General features: G+C 49.0%; 1 protein-coding gene across 4 annotated transcripts in view; it reads right to left on the reverse strand.

Moving 5' to 3' along the window:
* The window catches only part of DNAH8 (dynein axonemal heavy chain 8), a 1,091,167-nt gene that overhangs the window by 722,178 nt on the left and 349,492 nt on the right, over positions 1–19,497 (reverse strand). For all 4 annotated transcript variants that reach the window (XM_075598772.1, XM_075598771.1, XM_075598773.1 and 1 more), the window contains one exon: positions 13,488–13,600. In XM_075598772.1, coding sequence (XP_075454887.1) covers positions 13,488–13,600 — 113 coding nt within the window. The remainder of the gene's footprint in view (positions 1–13,487; positions 13,601–19,497) is intronic.

Raw genomic sequence — 19,497 nt, forward strand, 5'->3', positions numbered from 1 at the left:
CAACATACTGTAACGCTTGACTGCCCGCAGACCTGGCCTGTCCTCAATACTGAGGTGGATAAGGGTATAACACGCACCCACAGCAGTGAGGGCGTGCCCGGAGTGTGGTCTGATGCGTTGCCGGGCTTGGTGAGAAAGGGTTAGCCTGATACTTGCCGCGTCCGGGGTGCTAGAGGTCCGAGGGTAAAGATCCGAAAGCCGAAGGTCAGGGGCAGGAGAGAGCAGCGTAGTGAGGTCCAAAGCCGAGTCCAGGGAGTAGCGAGGTACACGAAGTCTAACGAGAGCCGAGATCAAATCCAAGGGTATCAAATGAGGGCAGGGGCTGAAGCGAGAGCTGCAATACAAAAGAGAGCAAGGCATAGACCTCCGTACAACAAGAGCCACAGGAAAACTATGCAGAGGAAGGAGAGGGCAGACAGGAACTATAAATGCCGGGGAACCAATGGGAGCAAGAGGCAGAGCGGGGGCTTGACTGAGCGGTCCCAGGGATAGGTTAGGATGCATGGTGTGGTGTTCCCTAGTGGGAATAGCCTCCAGCTGCTGGGAGGTGGAGCCAAGGCTGCAGGAGAGTGTAGAAGAGGACGGGTGCGCACACGCCCTGTAACACTCCCGCGCGCGCGCCCCTGCAGCGTGTGGGCGGAGGCAGCGTGTGCCGCGGAGGAGCGGCGTGGCGTCCGACCGGAGCAGGTAAGGAGCTGACAGGGAGGGTGACTGGGACAAACGGCAGTACTGAAGCCAGGGTGACGGGGACCCGCTGTAAGGCAAGTGTCCCCCGATCCCTTACAGTACCCCCCCTTGAGGATCGGACTCCGGACGATCCTCCCAAGGTTTGTGAGGAAATTTCAGACGAAATTGTTTAAGTAGAGTTGGGGCGTGCATGTGATGACAAAGTACCCAAGAACTTTCCTCCGGACCATATTCCAATGAACGAGGAATTGAAGTTTGCCCCTGGAAAGTCGTGAATCGAGAATGGACTGGACTTCAAATTCTTGTTGCCCCTGTATCACAATGGGGTTGGGTCTATGAGGACGATCCGGAAAATGTACATTCTGGAAGAAGGGTTTCAGGAGGGAAACGAGGAACACTGAGGGTATCCTCATGGTGGAAGGTAGCGAAAGCCGATATGCTACCGGGTTGATTCGTTAGAGGACCTTGAAGGGACCCAAGAATCTGGGCGCCAGCTTCTGAGAAGGAGTTTGAAGCTTGATATTTTTAGAGGAAAGCCAGACTCTGTCTCCAGGTTTATACTCCGGTGCCACCTGACGTCACGATCTGCTTGGGCCTTTTGTTTTTGGACGGCCCCTTGCAAGGCTTTTTGGATCCTTTTACAGGAGACTTGTAAATTAGAAACTTGGATATCTGCTGCTGGTACACCAGATGGAAAGGAAGAGAGAGGAAGACTGCTAGGGTGGAACCCATAATTAATGAAGAAAGGCGACTCTTGCGTGGATTCATTCTTTGGCGAATTAATCGCGAACTCCGTCCAGGGTAAAAGATCTACCCAGTTGTCTTGAGATTCCGACACGAAACATCTAAGATACTGCTCCAAGGTCTGGTTCATTCTCTCCATCTGGCCGTTGGTCTGTGGGTGATAACCCGAGGAGAAGAGGAGGGATATGCCAAGTCTCTGAGAGAAAGCTCGCCAAAACTTAGAAATGAATTGTTTGCCCCTGTCCGAGGCAATGGTGAGTGGAACGCCGTGTAGCCTGAAAATCTCTTTAGAAAATATGTCGGCCAAGGTAGCCGAATTGGGAAGACCCTTGAGGGGTACAAAGTGCGTGTGCTTGGAAAATCTGTCCACTACTACAAGGATCGTATTCATCCCTTTAGAAGATGGGAGTTTCACAATAAAGTCCATGGATATATGTTTCCAAGGCCATTCAGGGATAGGAAGGGGCAGGAGAAGCCCAGATGGTTTGTGTCGGGCAGACTTGCTCTGAGCGCACACCGGACAAGCTCTCGTGAAATCAAAAATGTCTTTGCTCATAGTAGGCCACCAAAAGGTCCGTTTGATTAAATCCACTGTCCTTTTGAAGCCTGGAAGGCCCGCTGATCTGGAAGAATGCCCCCACTCCAGGATCTTGTGGCGAAAATGTGGAGCAGCGTACAGACGTCCTTCTGGCACCTTTAATCTCCTAGGGATATGAGCCTGGGCTTTGGTGATCTCATCCAGGATATCGAAAATATTGGCAGAAATTATGTATTTTGCAGGCAGAATGGTCTCCGAAGATTCATTAGATCCTTCCTCAGTAGAGAACTGGCGAGAAAGTGCGTCGGCCTTGATATTCTTGGTACCCGGAATATACGAAATCGTGTAATTGAATAGAGGAAAAAAAAGTGCCCAACGTGCTTTACGGGATCCCAGACGACGAGCCCCCTCAATGTACAATAAGTTTTTGTGATCGGTGAGAATTGCCACTGGCCATTTGGTACCCTCGAGGAGGTGTCTCCATTCTTGCAAGGCTAACTTGATTGCCAAGAGTTCTCGGTTCCCGAAATCATAATTTCTCTCGGCCGAAGAGAATATCCTTGAACAGAACCCACAAGGATGGAGTTTTTCTTGAGGTGAGGACCTTTGCGAGACTACTGCCCTGGCTCCGACATCGGAAGCGTCAACTTCAAGGGTGAAGGGAAGAGATGTGTCCGGGTGACGAAGGATGGGGGCAGAGACGAAGGCTCTTTTGAGAAACTCGAAGGCTTTGATGGAATCAGGGGACCATGCTGATGGGTCAGCCCCCTTCTTGGTAAGAGCGGTAATGGGTAGAGCAATAGTCGAAAAATTACGGATGAATTTCCGATAGTAGTTTGAGAACCCAAGGAAACGCTGGACGGCATTTAGGGAGTTCGGTAACGGTCAATCTAGAACAACCTTCAATTTCTCAGGATCCATGGTGAAGCCTTTGTCGGAAATTATATAGCCTAGGAAGGCTGTGGATGATCGGTGGAAGAGACATTTCTCCATCTTCGCGTAGAGGCTATTTGCGCGAAGCCAAGCGAGGACCACCCTGATGTGATGAATGGGCTCCTTAAGGTTTTTGGAGAAAATGAGGATGTCGTCTAGGTATACTATGACGAAATTACCCAAAATGTCCCGGAAGATGTTATTCATAAATTCTTGGAAGACAGCTGGGGAATTGCAGAGGCCGAACGGCATCACTAGATATTCATAATGGCCCGTGCGTGTGTTGAATGCAGTCTTCCACTCGTCACCCTCGCGTATTCGGATTAGATTGTAAGCTCCTCTCAGGTCAAGTTTGGAAAATACAGAGGCTCCTTGGAGCCGGTCAAAGAGTTCCGAAATTAGAGGAAGGGGGTACCGTTTTTTAACTGATCTTGTTAAGCCCACAAAAGTAGATACAGGGTCTTAAGGAGCCATCCTTCTTCTTCATGAAGAAGAACCCTGCTCCGGCCGGGGAAGTGGAGTTCCGAATAAAACCTCTCTTGAGATTCTCCTGGATGTAAGTCGTCATAGCCTCGGTCTCGGGCACGGAGAGGGGATATGATTTAGACTTAGGTAGTGTGGCTCCAGGAATGAATTCTATGGGGCAGTCATACGAACGATGAGGCGGTAAGACCTCAGCCTGGGTCTTGTTGAAGACATCCAAAAAATCACGGTATACTTCAGGAACGGGGGAGAGAGGTGGTAACGAAGTGTCGAGGCCAGCGAGCACGGTAATGGGGGGTATGAGTCTCCTTTATGGTAGGACCCCACTGGATCGGCAATTCGTCCGTCCAATCGACACGCGGGTTGTGAAGCTGGAGCCACAGCTATCCCAAAATGACCTGGACTGTAGGTGAGTGGAAGACATCGAAGATGATGACCTCAGTGTGACCGTCCGCGGTGGTGAGTGTGAGGGGAACATATTCCCATATAATGAACGCTGGTTGGAGAGGTCGGCTGTCAATGGCCACAAGGCCGATGGGTGACTTCTTCTTGACTAACGGAAATTGGTTGTTGCAGGCATAGTCGTGATCCAGGAAGTTGCCACCAGACCCAGAGTCAATGAATGCTGCCACCGCTACCCGGACATTGGGACCCTCGAGGGTTATAGGCAAAATAATTCTCTTTGGGAGCTCTTTGGGAGGAGAGGGGCAAGGAGAGATGGTACCCAGTAAAAGCCTCTCAACCTTTACTGGGCGTTCTTGTTTCCCGGTCTCAGGCGGCAGTGACGTTCTTGGTGGTCCGGGGAACCACAGTAGAAGCAGAGGCCCTAATTTCGGCGGCGTGTTCTTTCAGCTGTCCGGAGCTGTTGACTACCGATCTGCATCGGTTCAGGAGCGTCCAACGCTGGAAAGGCCAAGGGAGGAGACCTAGGAGAAGCAGGCGTGGGCGGCATAAATCGGGGATGCTGGCGCTCCTGGCGTCTCTCTTGAATGCGCTGGTCCATCCGGATGCTGAGGGTAATGAGATCCTCTAATGAAGAGGGACAAGCGTGAGCTGCCAGATCGTCCTTGAGGGATTCGGACAATCCCTGCCAGTATGCCGCGGAAAGGGCTTCATCATTCCACCGAGTCTCCGCAACGATTGTGCGGAACTCCACCGCATATCTTGCAGCCGACCTGTGACCCTGGGAGAGATGAAACAAGGGAGAAGCGGCAGTTTCCCTACGCGCTGGCGTATCAAAGACCTGCTGGAACTCTCGCCGAAATCTGGGGTAATCCTGCGTTATCTGAGATCTGTGTTCCCAGAGAGGCGAAGCCCAAGCGAGAGCGTCGCCCGTCAGCAGGGCGTAGATATAGGCCACCTTAGAGCGATCTGTGGGAAACCGAGACGGGGACATCTCGAACTGGACATCACATTGGTTCAAGAATCCCCGGCAAGTAAGGGGGTCTCCGGCATACCGGTTGGTTGGTGGGATACGTGGCTCCGAGATGCCCATAGGTTCTGGGGCAGGAGGGGACGGTGCAGCTGGCGGGTCCCGCAGGGAAAGGTTTGAAAGCTGCTGTGCCACGGCCGTGACTTGATCGCTCAGGAATTGCCAGTGATCCATGGACACACCTTGGCCCACCTCAGGGGGGTCTGCATAATGTAACGCTTGACTGCCCGCAGACCTGGCCAGTCCCCAATACTGAGGTGGGTAAGGGTATAACACGCACCCACAGCAGTGAGGGCGTGCCCGGAGTGTGGTCTGATGCGTTGCCGGGCCTGGTGAGAAAGGGTTAGCCTGATACTTGCCGCGTCCGGGGTGCCAGAGGTCCGAGGGTAAAGATCCAAAAGCCGTAGGTCAGGGGCAGGAGAGAGCAGCGTAGTGAGGTCCAAAGCCGAGTCCAGGGAGTAACGAGGTACACGAAGTCTAACGAGAGCCGAGATCAAATCCAAGGGTATCAAACGAGGGCAGGGGCTGAAGCGAGAGCTGCAATACAAAAGAGAGCAAGGCATAGACCTCCGTACAACAAGAGCCACAGGAAAACTATGCAGAGGAAGGAGAGGGCAGACAGGAACTATAAATGCCGGGGAACCAATGGGAGCAAGAGGCGGAGTGGAGGCTTGACTGAGCGGTCCCAGGGATAGGTTAGGATGCCTGGTGTGGTGTTCCCTAGTGGGAATAGCCTCCAGCTGCTGGGAGGTGGAGCCAAGGCTGCAGGAGGAGTGTAGAAGAGGACGGGTGCGCGCGCGCCCTGTAACTCTCCCTTGCGCGCACCCCTGCAGCGTGTGGGCGGAGGCAGCGTATGCCACGGAGGAGCGGCGTGGCATCCGACCAGAGCGGGTAAGGAGCTGGGACGAGCGGCAGTACTGGGAGCCGGGGTGACGGGGACCCGCTGTAAGGCGCGTGTCCCCCGATCCCTTATACATACAGAACTTATAAGGTTCACTGTATTTATTTTGTTGAGGCACCAGCGCATTTTTGCACTAACTTACAGTAGCACATACTGGGTGACTGACTGCCTGGGTGGGTGACTGTGTGGGTGAGTTACTGCCTTGGTGGGTGCATTTACTTTCCCCCTTCCCCGGCCCCTGGTCCCCGCAGCTGCTGCCTGGGGCAGGAGGCTCGCGCGAGGGGAGCTGAGTTGGCGGGAGCGGGCTCACCTCGGCGCTTCCCGTTCGTTCCACGTTAAGAGCGGGGGGGAGCAGGTCCACAGAAGCATTTGCGGTGCGGCGCACCCCCAGTCCCATTGGCTGATGCAGGGGGCGGGAAGTAGGCGCGGGGGGAACAAGGCCGGACCTCACTTCCCTGCGCATGCACACCGAGACCTCTGCTCTGCGCATGCGCACAGGATCACCAGCATTTTTTTCTTCTTCTTGCACTTTTTTTTTTTTTCATGAGACGGGATCGGCCACACAGGGGCCTGGGTGGCCAGGACGCCAACCCTGGCAACCCCCCCCCCTGTTGCCGGGCCAGGCTTTATCCTGCACGCAAAGGACAAAGCTGGCTATTTTACTCGCATTGATGCTGCACTCATAATAAACTATTTCTACTCTTTGAACACACCTCTGTGTCAGCCTCACCTTTTCACAGGTGTAATTACCCATTCTTCTCTTTCTATTTATGCACGGTATTGTACATGGAAGAAGCCTTCAAAATGAGTACATGTTGCCAGCTTTAAAGTTGAATATTGGAGGTAAAATAGAGAACAGCAGTTTAAACCCAAACATGATTTATATAGACTTTATTTAATTTGTCCACCAAAGGGGAACATTCAAGCAACATGGTTCAACAGCAAGAATGCAGTGTACATACCGTATTGAATAAGAGATAGTAAATTATAGAGTCAAATGCTTAACTACAGTACCACACTACTCTACTGGTATTCAGACAAATATACAAACATACAAATATATATATATTTTTTTATATAACTGTAACATGGTAAGTCCATTCTACCTGTCTTTCACCCTATTACGTAAGCTTTTGTCCCCCTGAAGGCTCCTCTGTGATGAACAGAGTTGAGGTAGTGACTCATAGCCTGGGTAGGCCTATCAGTTTAGGTCTAGACTATGAGCCCGCCCCCTCTGAAGCCTAATCAGGGGAGTATCCCATATTTAGTTAGTCTTTCTCTGGAGAGAAAGGAGAGAGCATGGGCTGTCAGTCTCTCCCATTGCGAGGATGAGTTGGCCCACCCCAGGCGCATTACCCCTACTACCGGGGTAGGCACCCTCCAGAAGTCTGGGATTTCAAAGACCTTACAGCACTGTAGGATGAATTGTAGTGGCTGTCTATCAGAATGCACAATACAGATCCTTGTTCACTTTTCACCCTCCTGAGTGTCAGTTCCTGGGGAGAGTGGAATAAGTATGCAGTGGTGGGAACTGATCTCCGGAATACCCTGGAGCCCATTACAGCTGGAGGCGCTGAGAACTATGAGAAGAACTGCAATAACAAGAACCCAAAAGCCTGTCCTGCTCTCCCTATAACAATGCGGCAGCTAAAGATCTCCTGCTCCAAACAGGTATGCACCATGACACCTCACGTAGCAGTAGAATCTCCCAGAGAAGGGGAAAACGGGGCTACATAAAAGAATATGATGTAATTATGTAAGTGTAGCACCTTTGGGGTTAATTTAGATTATTTGGCCCTAGTGAGTCCTAGTCCCTACCGGGAGTAAGGGGTTACTTCCTTACAGGTCTACTTCCTAGTACTACAGGCCTTACTTCCTAGTATGTTGCATATTCCATGTAAACTATTTAATGTTTCAATTGAAAGGTTAAATGTCTGGCTATGCCTTGCTTCTAGAAATTGCTAGAAGAGTAGGGAATGACTCTGTGTAAGTAAGCCCACCCTTTAATTTGCTCAGTAACTGAGGAATGGGGCAAAGGTTATATAAAAGCAGGGTTGCGCCATTTTGCCTCAACTGTACATATGTTACTATGAAAGAATCTCTTTGTTATTTTCCAGCGAGGGAAAGTCACTTCAAAATTATACAGGGACCCCCTATATGACCCTTATGTGCATCTTACCCACAAAAGGGTGTGGTAAGGCACTCCATCATAGGGTCCTTAGTGTTAGGTCCCTTAGAGTATCACCCCATATTTTTCAGAAGGGATAGGTTCCCAGCTGTCCTCAAAAGAGGGGAGCAGAAGCTATGGCAGGGGGATAGGGTATGTTTTCTCAAACGTGAGGGCGCCCTGCCAACGGGTCCCAGTGGAGGTGGGAGCATCCACAATTTTCCAGGCTGTGCAAGGACTTATCAGTGACAATGAACAAAGGGAAAGCATGTGCCTCTTTGGGGAATTCTGTGTGAGAATACCAAAGAAGATGCTCTACTGTTAAATAAAGTTCATAAAAGTTCCTGACACCCTTTATTTTTATTACTCATCATCAAAAGCATGCACGGACCTTCAACAACCTGAGAGAACAAGGTAAACTGCTGAGCACTTACATACCCACAAGCACAATTCTGTTTAAAAAACTAGTAAGATACTTGGGAAAGTTTATTTTTGGTGTGGCTCGCCTTTTCCCTAGCTGGCAAGGAGGGGGGGAATAAGGGTGTTACATAAGCAAACACCTTCCTTCAGCATCCAATGACTCCAAGTTTTGCAATGCTCATGCTTCAGTGATTAAAGGAATTACACACAAGTCCAATGTGTGAAGTAGGTTACTAAAACCCTTATCATTACTTGAGCTGAACCAGCCACTGTCTAGAGTAAAAATAACTAACTGCTGATTCAGAGGAGGAAAGAGCTAATTTCTACTTTATCCCTGTGACGGTGAGGGGGTAACCAGGCCAATAATAAAGGTATTATGCCCGGCTGGTTACCTCTGAGCCATATTGGGGAGTTTGAAGTATCAACTCTTGAACCCAGTTATGGCATATGCACTGTAATGTAATGAAAGATTTATGTATGTTTTGCCTTTCCAGGAGTGATAACCAGTGGGGTTCACAGGGTGTGAGTTTCACGGGTGTTTTACTGTAAAAGTGTTGTTGGATTGTGCCTAGATAAAAGGGGACCAGACTTGCTGGCCACCCCAAAAATGTATCCGGGAATCGGGTCAGATTCCCGGGGACATGTAGGCACAGACCTCCGGACAAAATCCTCCCAAGGAAGCAGTTACGTGACTCACCACCAGGTCTCCCTGCTTCAGCACAAACCAGAAAGGTAAAACGGGGCATGGGGATAAATCACATCCTGGGTATGTTCAAGGGGTCCCCAGTATAGTTAAGTTCCCTCTCAGTACATGCCCCAACCCCCAAAACCAGGAATGTGGGTTTGGAATATCTCCCATCAGCAATAAGGTGGCGAGGATGAAAATATTTTCTACGTCCGGCTCCAGTGAAAGTATAAGGAGCCGGGAGAGTGTGTCTAAGCGTTTTTTGAACCAACTTGTTTGCTAACTTCTGTTAGGAAGCTCGTAGAGCTCTGGGAATGAACGTTCAGATAGTTTCAGTAAAACAAAACACAAGAGGGACTTAGAAATATTTTGGATAAAATTGTATTAACCTGATGTATAAAGGTATATATATTTATACATTGTATATGAGCTGTGGAATTTCCAAGTCCTTGGTTCCAAGAGACCAGATGGTCACCAAGTTGGTGCCATTAAGTCTGCTCGGGTCCCGGACTTGAAAGTCACAGAGATGCCAAGGTGTGAAGACAGGCGAAGTACCAGTGTTAAAACTCAAGAACCCATGTCCTGGCTTGAAAGGGGGCTATCCAGCAACCATTTGCCAGCCCAGATTCTGAGAAAACTAGGATCCGCGAGAGGGTTCTGCATACTAAGTGCCAAGTTAGCGCATGCCCATGGCAGAATCCAAATCGGTGCCCGTCCGGCTTCAGAGTACCGGAAAACCTGTGATAGGCTGGTGAGGAAATTCCCACGCGCTGATTGGTTAATGGGTTCTGTGAATGGGACTGAAAATCCTATAAGAAACCCTGCAGCCAACCAGGTCTAAAGATTCTAAGCGCCAAGACAGCAGCAGCAAATTTGAAACCACCAAAAGATGCTCTGTGAGAAATAGCAGCGACCGGCTTCAGCGATTTTCAAATCAAGAAATTTTCTAAGTCCAACATTCCAGGGACAAATTCTCAGAATAGAACGTAGCGGTCGCGGCTGGAACTACAAGATGAAAAGAGTACCAGGGCATTTGGTACAATCTCCCTGTCAAGGGATTTCAGCAGCTCCGGAGCGGATACACCGGTGGCATTTGGTAATTCATGCCGAATTGAGTTCCAGGACTTTTGCAGGTACATCACGGTAACCTAAAAACTGTTTTAAGGACTATCTTAGTTAGGAAAGGTTAGTTTTTTAACCCAGATCCCCCAGTAAGTGTGTTTTCCTCTGTATAATTGTAACCCACTGTGTGTACGTCTGTTACAATGGAATAAATGACAATTTGTTTTACTTATTGGTTATGCTCAATGAATGATCCCGGTTTAAAGGTGTAATTGCCTGGTCTCCCGTGACAATCCCTCTGCCAAAACGAGAGATAAGGTCAACGCTCGACCTAGTACCAATACATGGTCTTGATTACGGTGCACTGGGATATATATATATATATAGTAGCGACAAAAATGTACAACACGGTTTACACAAGTTCCCAAGTAGCTGCACTCGGAGGGGGTTATGCACTAAGCAGCGCGTTTTTGCACCTGCTTGGAAAAATTTTGCTCGGCCGATAAAAAGTGAAGCCAAAAGCGGGATTCACTAACAAGTTATGGGCATTTTTTTCCGGCCGAGCAAAAATCTGCCCGATCGCGCAAGCTTTTTTTTTCTCCCGTGCTATCGCGCTTAAACTTGTAAAGCGCTATAGCTGATAGAAAAAAAAGCTGTGTGTGCTGTGCACGCGCATAGTAAGTGAAACTTCTTTGACTTTTGTCACAGAAATTGACTTATAACGCGCGTGCTCGGCACACATGTGTCAGTCAGAGAGTATGTATGTGTGTGTGTCAGTCAGTGTATGTATCTGTGCCGGTCAGTGTATGTATCTGTACCGGTCAGTGTGTGTATGTGTGTCGGTCAGTGTGTGTATTTGTGTCAGTCAATGTGTGTGTGTGTGTGTGTCAGTCAATGTGTGTGTGTGTGTGTGTCAGTCAGTCAGTGTGTGTGTGTGTGTGTGTCTGTCTGTCAATCAATGTGTGTGTGTGTGTGTGTGTGTGTCAGTGTATGTCTCTCTCTCTCTGTGTTGTGTGAATGTCTCTCTGTGTCGGTCAGTGTGTGTATGTGTGTCAGTCAGTGTGTGTATGTGTGTCAGTCAGTGTGTGTATGTGTGTCAGTCAGTGAGTTTATGTGTGTCAGTCAGTGTGCGTGCGTATGTGTGTCAGTCAGTGTGCGTGCGTATGTGTGACAGTCAGTGTGCGTGCGCGTGCGTCAAAGTGTGCATGCGTCAGTGTGTGTGTGTATGTGTTTATTGGCAGCAGTACCAGCATCATGAATGTTGAGCGGGTGGGGGAGCTCACAGTGGGGGGGAAGGAATAGGCACATCATTCAGGGGCGGTGTTCGGTACATCACTGGGGAGTGCGTGCGTGTGTCAGTGTGTGTCAGAGTGTGCGTGTGCGTGCGTCAGAGTGTGTGCGCGTGCGTCAGAGTGTGTGCGCGTGCGTCAGAGTGTGTGCGTGCGTCAGAGTGTGTGCGTGCGTCAGAGTGTGTGCGTGCGTCAGAGTAAGTGTGTGTGTGTGTGTCAGTCAGTGTGTGTGTGTGCGTCAGAGTCAGTCAGTGTGTGTGTGTCAATGTGTGTATGTGTCAGTCAATGTGTGTGTGTCTGTCAGTGTATGTGTATCTCTCTGTGTGTACACACCGTATGTCTCTCTGTCTGTGTCCTGCCCCCTCTCTCCTGACTCCCCCCACCCCCGGCGGAGCTGCGGACCCGGGGGGCTCAGTCTGAGTCTTCTGAGCAGATACCCCCCCCACCCCCCGGCGGCGCGCTCAAGCTCCCCCCTTCCCCACAACACGGCGGCGCGCTCAAGCTCCCCCCTTCCCCACAACCCGGCGGCGCGCTCAAGCTCCCCCCTTCCCCACCCCCGGCGGCGTGCTCAAGCTCCCCCCTTCCCCACCCCCCGGCGGCGCGCTCAAGCTCCCCTCTTCCCCACCCCCCGGCGGCGCGCTCAAGCTCCCCCCTTCCCCACCCCCCGGCGGCGCGCTCAAGCTCCCCCCTTCCCCACCCCCCGGCGGCGCGCTCAAACCCCCCCATTCCCAGGCTGTTAGGAGCGGCGCGTCCATCGGCATGGCAGCGGGCGGGGAACAGCGCCGCTGCCAGCCGCTTCTGCGCATGCGTGGCGCACGGCATGGCAGCGGGCGGGGAACAGCGCCGCTGCCAGCCGCTTCTGCACATGCGTGGCGCGCTCAAGCTCCCCCCTTCCCCACCCCCCGGCGGCGCGCTCAAACCACCCTATTCCCAGGCTGTTACGAGCGGCGGCGGCGCCGGCGGCAGCCTCCCTCCTCCTGTCCATCGGCATGGCAGCGGGCGGGGAATGGCGCCGCTGCCAGCCGCTTCTGCGCATGCGTGGCGCGCGGCATGGCAGTGGGCGGTGAACAGCGGCAGTTTTAGGAGGGTGAGGCGTGTGTGGGAGGGTGAGGCGTGTGTGGGAGGGTGAGGTGTGTGGCGGCGATTAGGAGCGGCGCCGGCGGCTATCGCCGCCGCCACATGTGTCAGGGGGCGTGTGAGCGGAGCGGTGTCCATTACGTGACGTCACTTCCGTTTCACATTTCGCCCCCCATCTATCCAGTTTTATCCCATCAGAGGTGCCACTAAAGAAGTTTCACTTCAAAAAAGGAGCCTGTAGGAGCTGCATGGAGCTGCTGCTACTAGAGAGCTCCCCGGGAACAGATCTCTCTAGCACAGAGGAAGTGAGGGCTGCCAGAGAGATCCCAGGGAACCAGACCCTCTATTCCAGGATACAGGGGACCTTGGAACCCGCCAGAGGGTACCACCCCCACCCCACAAACCACCCTATGGACACCAACCCAGACCCGGACTGACAGAAAAAGCCCCTGCTCACAGTTACATCTTTGGACTTTGGGGTCAGAGGTTGGTAACAGGCCTAGCCTCCAGGGCCTGCAGATAGGGACTGGGAAGTGAGTCAGCCCTTACAAACTGATAGGACTGTTTGATTTGTTTTGCATGCGCACATGAAGCTGTACTGTTTAAAACCGCAGGGTAAATAAAGGCCAATTTTTATTTTCCCTTAAATACGTCTCTCTTGTTAGTCACCAAAAGACTGTTCATGGTCGTAAGGTTCAACAAAGTATCCAGCCCCTCCTCCTTCTCTTAACATGCACCCCAAAACTGGAACAATCTACCGGAGACTCTCACAGCCACAACCAGTCTAAGTTCTTTCAAAACTAAAGCTGTCTCAAATTTTAATCTGGTCTGTAACTGTTACATACTGTACGCCTATAATATATATTATCTCTAACTGTGCATGATATGTTGTATATAATGTATACCCTGTTCACTTATGTAACTATGTATTTGTAACCATGTATTATTTGCCATCATAACTCTATGCACAGGATATACTTGAAAATGAGAGGTAACTATCAATGTATTACTTCCTGGTAAAACATTTTATAAATAAATAAATACATCTGCACTTATCTCCTACAAGTACCTTTTTAAACTTATCTTCTTCTTTCTCACTTTCTTGTGTGTCCCATACATAGCTAGTTGTGTCACTTTCTTCAGCATCTCCTGTTTCACTAGTGAATAAGACATGTTTACCTTCTGGGGGGAAAATATGTTACTTTGTTATTGAAAATGAAAATATTAAAATCATTTTGCTTATATTGTAAATTTTGTAGGGATACATTTTGGAATGTACTTGTTTGCATTTTATTTAATTCAATTCCTTGATAAAATGATTAACAACATTTCAATTGACTATTTTAATATCACAGTGCTTTTCACTGGATTATAATGATTGTGATGACACTATCTTTGAAGCAGCTGAATGCATATCCCAGCTCTTTGTGACTCTTTATTTTATATTTGGCACGAAAATTACAGTAGATTATATTGTATTTTGGACATGGAATAATTCATTCATATGTACAGATTAGAGATCAATGACTACAAATTTTCCAACATATGCAGTGTCTCAGGGAGCCCCATAACTTTTTGCTAAAAGGTAGGCAAAAAAATAGTTCAATGTTAATAGCGGTGATACGTATGGATAGCTCCACCCATCAGTCTTCTACAGGTGTCTTTTTTTCTGTCCTCAGAGTAGGTTTGTTATGTTTTGGCACAAAAAGAGACAGGCTCCAGGGCACTCCCAAATCGATCCAGATCACTTATAAATCAAAAATGAAAAATCGTGGTCCCAGTGTAGAAAATTGTGAAAAATCTTTATTGCAGCATACAGAAGCATACAGAAGTAGACAGTATAAAACCTCCAACGCATTTCAACCAACAACTGGTCTTTCTCAAGGCTCCCTGTCTCTTTCTGTGCCTGATTTGGACTTCGGAGGCACCCGTTTGGGGGGAGAGGGAGGAGCTTACATTGCTGACGTGCAGTGCCACTGATTGCGGGAGATGGAAGCGAGAGTACAGAGCGGAGCACACGTGGAGCAGTGAAAGGTGGTTTCCCCATTGCCAGACCCACCGCGGTAGCTCAGAGCGGAGCACACGCAGAGCAGTGTGAGGTTGTTTCCCCATTGCCTGACCCACCGCGGGAGCTCTGAGTTGGATACACATCAAGCGGTGAGAGGTGCTTTCCCCACTGCTTAACCCGTGAGTACATTTCATGCCATCAGGATCACTGCACTTTATCTCTGTGAGGGAGGAGGATACTAGAGGGTATTATCGAAGGATATAGAGGATTCACACTGTCCCCATTTTTCTCTACCCCAGCTCCTCCCCTTGGATGTTGCCTCATTTGGTCACACTCACCTTGTTCTCTCCCCCCCTCTGATCCACACTGATAACACAGATCCTGTTTCGTTCCATCTGCCCTGGAGCGCATGGCAGATTTCTACATTATGTTATGTTTTGGGGCTCTTACCCCACGACTACCAGTGTAGTTCGGCTGGGGGAGGAGTTTTCTCAGCCTCTCTCTCTCTACCGATGCTCTAGTGTCACATTACGAGACAACTATCCAGAGTCCCCAGAAACGACCAGGGTGGACCGCAGAGTCGCTACTGAGAGCAGCGGGAGACGGACCCTACGAGATGCACACGCCGTAGAAACGGGAGCACGACGGAAGTGCGGGGAAACCTACAGCGGTAACCTTGCGGGGTACTATAAAACGCAATGCAGAAGCCATAGAATAATGATTGTGTGGTCTGAGGAGAGGGAGTGTATGCTGCAAGCTATGGAGAGCAATACAGCCAAGGGGTCGGTGTCAAAACTTTCTCGGTGTGTACTAGTTTTATTCAAAGAAAGCAGAAAATTCATGAAACAATCAGCATTAGAAAATCTGTACTATACACCTAGTGGATTAGTGAATGAGTCGGCATTCAAGGAAGCAACATATTAATACTTATTAATAAGCAAATATGCCTCTACAACATACAGTACCTCTGTTGGAATACCTGAAGGAACTTCAAAGTTGTCTGTGGAGGCTTTGCTTCACAAAGAAAAATATTAGGAAAGAAAAGATCTGTGCTGCATGTAAAAAGACAGCTTTAGAAGGGAAAAAATTATGTGAGGACTGCCATAAAGCTGCAGTAGTTCAGGCTTCAAATGATCAAAGTAATTCAAATCAAATGATCAAATTAATTATTTTCTTCGATGGATGAAGGTAGTGTCACAATCAAGTAAGTGACCATCAAAGAGGTTAAGGTCACATTCAAGTCTGGACTGAAGAGGGTCCTCATCTGAGGAATCTGATATTGTCTGAGGGAGAACACCTAGATTCAATGTGGATGCGTTCTAGAAGGAGAATGCTCTGTTTGAGCCGTGGAACCGCGTGACCAGTGCAGGAGCAGGAGCGGTCCTATTGAACAGCCGGCTGTGCTGCTGTGCTGTGTAATGGATTCCTGCTGCTCCCACGCTGGCTGAAGACACACTTCTGATGCTGACACCACCACAGGACCTCTGCTGTACTTCATAGAGGTCGCCGCGGTCTTCCTCCACCCTGCAGGTAAGTGCCAACTGGGTACCCGGCCGGATAGAACAATTGATTTTGGCCGGGTACTCGATACCCTTTTTTTTAAAAATTTTTAATTACTACCCGGTACAACACTAGCCTCAGCACTCCATCCTGATTTCGCAGTAGGCACAGGCGGAGCACACACACACACAGAGACACACAAATAGAGACACACACAGACAGAGATGCACACACACACACAGAGACACATACACACAGAGACACACACACAAAGAGACACAAACACAAGGAATTCACAGATACTATACATATAGAAGTGCAAATAGGTAAAACAGGATATGTGTGCCACTCACGCGCGTTCTAAGGCTGCGGTCAGGGTGAAGTGAAGCACGCACGCATGCTTAGCACAATCAAACTGATAAGTCTGAATACGCTTGTCCAGGATATGGGTATCTGCGCGCATGCACATGCCCGTGAGCTTGCTACTTGCTGAGACAGTCCAATTTGATTTTGCTGCTCTCTGATGCGTCATGTGAGCGGTAAGCCCAATGAGGGGGCGAACCAGCTCCGTGACATCCAGGCCGCACCCTCCGACACGCCCCCCACACGCGCAACTAACAGGACACAAATCGCCAGAGCAAAATGAGCGCCGAGTTAGAGACCAGCGGGCTCTCATTCCCCCAGGCCGCAGCCCTAGTCAAACTTCTCTGCGTTTTGTCACTGAAATTGTGTTTTGATTTTTAATTAAAAACATCACCATCACAAATACAATTTCTGTGACAAAACAAAACAGTGACAAAACACAAAGAAGTTTCACTTAAAATGCACGTGCTCGGCACACACACACATTTTTTCTGATAAAAAAGACCTCTTGAGCATACAGAGCGGTCTTGGCTCAAAGAAAGGTCAACTCATTCCAAAAGGTGACACGATTCAAGATGGAGTGCTTCAGATTGGTCATTCAGGCGATTCAGAAAGACGACTGGTGAGGCTCCATAGATCTCAAAGATGCATATGTACACATTCGCGTGGCAAGAAAGCATCAAGATTCCTGAGACATGCTGTCGGAAAATAAAATTTCCAATACACAGCCCTGCCTTTCGGACTAGCTACATTCACGAAGGAACTTATTACCCTTTTGGCAAAAGCAAGAAAACTGGGAATATAAATCTATCCTTACCTGGACAACCTGCTTATAAGAGCCAGGGACAAAGATAAACTTTAGAAACATATCGAAGCAGTCTTACAGCTGCTAGAGACTCACGGCTAGCTAATAAATCTGGATAAGCACTAACTAACACCAGTACAGTCAATAAAATTCCTGGGGATGATCCAAACAAAAGGAGTAGTCAGGCTACCACAGAAAAAAGGTGAAAGAACATACCGACAGAGTAAAATAGTTTGTAAAAACAAAAAAATTAACAACCAGAGATTGTATGTGCCTATTAGGTAAGATGACTGCAACCCTCAAAGTGGTAAGATGGGCGAAATTCCATATAAGACCCTTACAGCTCAACTTCCTGGAATGGAAATGCAAAGGATTTGCAACGAGAGATCAGACTATATCAAGATACCAAAGAGAAGCTAAGATGGTGGGAGCAACAAAGAAACCTGGAAACAGGGGTTTCACGATCATTCAGCACGCCTCTGGTTATTATGAAAGATGCAAGTACTGTATGTCAGGCTGGGGCGCTCTCCTAGGCAGCAGGACAGCACAAATGAATTGGACTGCTTAATACAAGACATACCACGCCAATTCTCTAGAACTAAAGGCAGTAGAGAAAGTCTTAAAGGCCTTTAAAAAATATGTGCAAGGTCAACATCTCAATAAAATCAGACAGTAGTGCGGCAGTTAAGCATATACAAGGTGCAAAGTAATGACAGCCATTATAATTTGGGCCAAAGTTTTTCTACAGATTAACTGCAGTCTATCTCCCACGACAGGAGAACTTGACCACAGACAGCAAATACATACAGGAGAATGGTCTTTGAACAGGACAATTATCCAACAGATTCAAAAGTGTTGGGCTCAGCCAGAGGTAGTTCTGATGGCCTCCATCTCCAACAGGAAGTTACTACTATTCTGTTCCAGAGAGATCACTTTTAAGCCTTCCAGGTGGATGCCCTGAGTTTCCTATGCAATTTCAATTTGGTGTATGTCTTCCCACCAATCCCACTCATACCAAGATTGCTGAAAATAAAAAGAGACAAGGCAGAGGTGATACTCATTTTACCCAATTGGCCACGATGAAAATGGTATGCTCAGGCATATATATGGCAATAGACAGACCATGGGAACTATCACAGGTACACAACCTACTGGAACAAGGACCAGGGTTGTGTGTGTTTGTTAATTTCAGTCGCTAAAACAACATGGAGGTTAGTGACCCCTCCTCCCTGTTTCCAAGCTCGCTCATTTCACCTTTTTAATTACAGTTCTTGCTAAGCACCTGTAAATTACCAGTCTATTAAATATAGCTCTCCCTCCATTAGAGAGGTTATGAGAGCTTTTAACAGGTGCAGCAGTGTTAGGACCTACAGAGGGGCCACAACGTGACGTGGTTGTAGGCTTAAAATACTTTGGTCAAAGAATTGAACTAAATGACCCTTGCTTATAAACAGAAGTATTTAACTATATAATATGTTTTTAGATGTAGCATTAGGCCTTTTTGTCTTTTGAGAAAAGTCTTGGGGGTCTATGCAGTAAGCAGCGGAAAAATGCATTAGCCAGGTTTTGAATTCGCCATGTTTTTGGCGTGTTAACCTCGCTGTATGCAGGAAGGGCCTAATCCCTGGCGAATGAATGCGCCACCACCATTTAAAAGAATGGCGAGTAACCTGTGGCGAGACAGGCTGCCTGGCGAGAAGCTGCCGAGAAGCCGTCCCCTGCCGAGATGTGTTTGCAGAAGAGAGAGATCCGCTGCTCTCTCGGCGCAAACATTGGCACATTAAAAATTATTTTAAATACAATTTTATTCATAGTGTACATGTGCAGGGGGTCTCCGGAGCTGAACCGCATTGGTTTCAGGTCCGGGGACCTCCTGCTTCCCGAGATACAGGCCCCTTTATGAGGTGCCGGTATCCCTCTGCTTTTAAATGTCCCGATCACGTGACCGCGGAATGTAAACAAAGCAGAGGGATACCGGCACCCCCTAAAGGGGCCTGTATCTCGGGAAGCAGGGGGTCCCCGGACCTAAAACCAAAGCGGTTCAGCTCCGGAGACCCTCTGCACATCTACAGTATGAATAAAACACCCATATCAATAAACAATCATTCCTTACCTTTGCGGCTATGTGCTATGGTAACGAAGCAGCATGAATGTGTTTTTAATAATATTGTACAGTGAGCAGGGGGTCCCCTGAGCTGAACCGTATTGCTTTGTGGACCAGCGACCCCCTGCTTCCCGAGTTACAGGCCCCGGTATGTGTCATCGGGTGGCAGTGTCGCCACCATCTTTATAGCGTCCCATACGCGTCGTGCCCACTATAAATATGGCGGCAACACTCTAACCGATGCCCCAAACCGGGGCCTGTAACTCGGGAAGCAGGGGGTCCCTGAGCCAGAAATCAAT

This window comes from Ascaphus truei, chromosome 4, assembly GCF_040206685.1.
Source record: "Ascaphus truei isolate aAscTru1 chromosome 4, aAscTru1.hap1, whole genome shotgun sequence".
NCBI classification, from domain to species: Eukaryota; Metazoa; Chordata; class Amphibia; order Anura; family Ascaphidae; genus Ascaphus; species Ascaphus truei.